This window comes from Peromyscus californicus, unplaced genomic scaffold (genome assembly GCF_007827085.1).
Source record: "Peromyscus californicus insignis strain IS unplaced genomic scaffold, ASM782708v3 Scaffold_11__1_contigs__length_118956290, whole genome shotgun sequence".
Taxonomy (NCBI): Eukaryota; Metazoa; Chordata; class Mammalia; order Rodentia; family Cricetidae; genus Peromyscus; species Peromyscus californicus.
This window is the reverse complement of record NW_026294402.1, coordinates 106,766,785-106,771,314: the sequence shown is the minus strand read 5'-3', so window position 1 is coordinate 106,771,314 and position 4,530 is coordinate 106,766,785. Positions and strand designations below refer to the sequence as shown.

Sequence of the window (4,530 nt, the reverse complement as noted above, 5' to 3'; positions counted from 1 at the left end):
AACACATTTAACAGAAAGTTAATAGGGTAACTTAAATGGAAGCTGGAATTGCAGTATGATTTTCTGTGTGACTTTCCAGAGACTGTCCAGAGTGAACCCCAGTATGCCTCCCTGAGCATAGAATGGAAGTAGGCTGCCACCGTCATTTGCTTGCATGGGGACTTCATTTCTGAGTGCGTTTTATGTACAGCCAAAGCGGTTCCCATGGTATTTTTTTTTTTTTTTTTTTGAAACATGAAGTTGTTTAATTAGGTTGTTAGCAGTTTAGAACACCAGTTTGTGGGGATACATCCCGTTCGTCAGAGAGAACTGAGATCGAAGGTAGCCCTGGAGCTGAGGAACAGCTTTGATCTTTGGCAAAATCTGCGAGTCCACAGCTTTCTGGTCAGCCTTTCGCTGCTCTGTAATCTCGTATTTCTCCTTCTCAGTGTCGAAGATCTCCCCCTCCTGGTGTCTGGGCTTGCGCAGCTGCTTCTTCTTGAAGTAAGCGTCAGTCAGGTGTTTGGGGATTTTAACTTTGCTGATGTCAACTTTTGTGGATGTGGCGATGACAAATTTCTGGTGTGTTCTTCGCAGAGGAACTCTGTTGAGGGCAAGAGGTCCAGTCACAAGTAGCAAGCCGCTGGCCAGCTGCTTCAGGAAAACCACTCTCTTGCCCCTGTGGCGCCCGGTGAGGATGATCAGGACGGTCCCAGGAGTGATGCTGGCCCGAAGCCTTCTCACGTGCTGACTGAAGGGCTTTTTGCCATGGCTCAGCAGCTTCCGAGGCACATCTTCGGTAGGATAATACCTGGGCATTTTTCGAAGCTTCACCACCCGGGTACCGCCGTTCTTGTCACCACCAACCGGCTTTGTGACAGTAGCAAGGACCTTCTCCTTTTTCTTCTTCTTTTCAACCTTGGTTTTGGCAGCTGAGTACTTTCTTTTGTACAAGGCCTTTCTGGAATACATAGCAGATCGGGAGTACCTGCCGATTCCTCTAACCAGGACAGGGTTCCGGCTGCAGTGGGGCTTCCCCTTCTTGGTCTTTTTAACCTTGGGGTTACCCTTTTTGGCGGCACCAGCGGCAGGGGCATCACCGCCAGCCTTCTTGGCCGCAGGTTTCTTCTCTTTTGTGTCAGGCTTTTCGCCCTTTTCACCCGCCATCTTGCAAGATGGGAAAGAGAACTAAGGTCCCGGCTTCCGGTCTATAAGCAATCGGTTCCCATGGTATTTTAAGCATCAAAACGTTTTTGGTCAGAAAATGAGTGTGCCTCTCTTTGAACCTGGCTCTCAGGTTTGGTGACAGAACATGACAGAACATATATTGAGCGGCCATTCCTCATCCTAAGAACAACATTCTCATCAGAACACGAGATAATAGAACCATATCCTTCTACGGTCCCGAAAGGGCTGATGACATGACATTTTCATCCTTTTCCCAGTCTTTGTCATAAAATAAGACTTCAAGATGGGATACGGGTATCTAAATGTCAATGGATGTCTTTTACATTCATAAGAAAGATAAATAAAAGATTTTGATCCAGTGTTGGATGAACAGTGAGGTTCCTTGCTTCACTTAGCATGATACTTAGAAGAGCATTTCAGGCAAAATTAGAACAGACCCCCATTCCTATGTTCAGTTCTAAACCAGAACATTATCAATGATCTACATTATCCAACTCCTTCCTCTAAGCTCTTCAGCCTGGCTTTAGTTATATTACAGAAGAATAGCTTTGTGTAGAAACATAAGATAGAAAATGCAAAACTGAAAAAGTGTTTTGGAAGAGTTTTCATTTGACTCGTATCCATGTTCACTGAAGCGGCTGTGTCTGAGCTGCTGCTGTAGTGGTCTTCCGATCTGAAGGCTGCCCAAACTAAAGTCAAGGTCAGATTCTCAGGCCAGAGAAAGGCTTTCTGGCAGTGAATGCTCTGAGATGCTGAGGCTCGCTGAAACGGCTGCACACCTCCTGGAGACAGGAGGACCAGCTTGTTTTCAGGGTCAGCTGGAACGTGGAAATGAGACAGAAGTAAAGAGAAGGAGTACGAGGAAGGAAAATAAGACCATCACTTTATCTGGTGGCCTTGGGGTGATACATGGTCATAGCTGAAAGGCAATGGGGGTGGATTGTGTAGACAAAGATACTTGTATTTAAGCAGTTGTTAGGAAAAAGGGACAATCAGATCAAGGCCTTGATGTAGTAAAGGAAGGTGAAGATGGGCACATGCTAGGCTCTGTTGGTAATTCCAGTAGCTATACTACAAAGAACAATTTTCCTAGGATTGCTCTGAAAAGTAGGGATGTTCATTACAAAGTGTCAGCTGCCTGTGAAGCAATTATGAGATTTGTGTCTTCGGGCAAGTGTTTTGTTGTTGTATGTGTTTGTTTTCTGAGTTTCTTTCAAACCTCTTTGCCTCAGTATTTTGACTTTCCAAAGTCAGTCCCAAAACAGCATGACCCTCATGATGGTGTGAATGTTGATTTGTGCTCTGGGAGGGATTAGCAGGCTGCGGATATGGAGGTTACTTCCTAGGGCTCTTACAGGATGGAGAATGTGAGTGCAGTGATGGGGCTGACAAGATGGCTCATCTGGTAAGGGCATTTACTACCCATCCTGATGACCCGAGTTCAACTCCTGGACCTGCATTGTAGACGAGGAGGACTGCCTCCCACAGTAGCTCTCTCACCCCCACACATGACAGGCCACACAGGCACCCTGCCACACACACACACAAGTTTACATGTAAGAGTAAGTCAAAAAGTTCTTCTGTCTTCTGCAATTTCAAGACTCTGGAATCAAGAGGTTTCCCAAATATAGACCCACTTCTAAAGTGTCTATTATAGCTTACTGAACAGCCTGGCAGGAAAGGTGTGGGGGAGTAGGAGACACTCAAGCCAGAAGGAGATCCCTCACCACCACACAGTATTTATATCCCAGAAACTTTCAGGAAGGAGGGAACCAAATAAGCAGGGCACAGCTCAAAAGGAAGGTTTCAAGACTTAGTATGAATCCATGAAATTAAAGCTACATAGAACTCTAACCAAGCCTTGCTAAAAGGCAAAAGAGACTAGGTACTCTCTTCATCTCTCTGAGAGCAGGATGAGCATGCTCTTCCGGGAAAAAAACTGTTGAGTCTAGTCTGTTTAATTTCTCTCAAAATCAAAAGCTCAGGATACCGAGAACCAGAGGAAACACAGGTGATGGGAAATACATATAACCACAGAGATTCTGTTATTAAATCTGTGTGTTGAGAACAGGTTCAATAAATTTGGTAGAGAAACCATGTAAAGCAAAGCACTGGCATGCTTCTGGATTCACGTTCAGCTACTATTCTTATACCACCTAGGGCCAGCTGCCCAGTGGGCTGGGCCCTCCCATGTCAATCATCATTAAACAATGGCCCCACACACTTGCCTACAGGCCAGTCTGATGGAGCTGTTTTCTCACTTGAGATTCCCTCTTCACAGGTGACCCTCGCTTGTGTTGACTGATCGAGTCCATCATGGCCGGGGAGACCTGGCAACGATTGTACTTAGGCTCGCTGGTCACATTAAGTCTCCATTCAGGAAACAAAAAATAAACAGTAAAACCTCCAGACCAACCCAGGAGTCGTTTCTTCTAGTAAGATTGTACCTTTTAAAGGTTCTAGAACCTTCTGGAGCAGCACAGCCAGCTGGGGACCAAATGTTCAAACGTGAGCCTGTGGAAGGTTTCTTTTTCTTTTTCTTTTTTTTAGTTTAATTTAATTTTGTTAACCCTTTTCATTTATATCACATGCCGACCACAGCTTCCCCTCTCTCCTCTCCTCCTGTCTCTCCCCCTGACTCCCATCTACTCCCCTCCCCACCCATTACTCCTCCATCTCCATTCAGAAAGGGGCAGGCCTACCATGGGCTTGAACAAAGCATGGCACATCAAGTTGAAGAAGGACTGAGCTCTTCCCCCCCCCCCCCCCCCCCCCCCCCCCCCCCCCCCCCTCCCTGCCTGCCTGCAAAAATGCTGGGTGAGGTAATCCAGCATGGGGAACAGGTTCTCAAAAGCCAGCTAGGTGCCAGGGATACAACCTGTGGAAGTTTAAACCAGAACATTCAAACCAGAACAGATATTCGTGGCAGATAAGTGCATGACAAGATGCTTACCTAGGAAACAGAGTTTTAAAGCAATAATAAGACCCCACTACATTCCTACTAGGGTGGCCAGGAACCAAAACTTAATAGCATCAATTGCTGGTGCTGATGTGGAGCTGTAGGTGCTCTCATTGTTGATGGGAATGCAGAATGGTACAGCCACTTTGGAAAAGCAAGCTCTCTTCCAGTATGGTCCAGCAAACATGCTCCTCATTAGTTACATCAATGAGTTAAAAGCCCACATCTGGCTATTCTCCGGTCATGCTGCTGACTCTAAGAAGCAATAAGGATGTTCTTCAATGGAACAGTTAGGTGCATAAACAAGTCAAGATATGTCTTTACAACGGCATCTCACTTAACCAGAGAGCAAATGAGCTTTCAATCCACAAAAACAGAAACAGAAGAACCTTAATTGCGTATAG

General features: G+C 45.8%; 1 protein-coding gene across 1 annotated transcript; it reads right to left on the bottom strand.

The window, feature by feature from the left end:
- Window positions 1-239: 239 nt before the first annotated feature.
- LOC128105014 (60S ribosomal protein L6-like) lies at window positions 240-1,167 on the bottom strand. The gene has a single exon (XM_052729841.1). It carries the CDS (start codon window positions 1,144-1,146, stop codon window positions 265-267), a length of 882 nt encoding a protein of 293 aa, XP_052585801.1. The 5' UTR covers window positions 1,147-1,167; the 3' UTR covers window positions 240-264.
- Window positions 1,168-4,530: the final 3,363 nt, after the last annotated feature.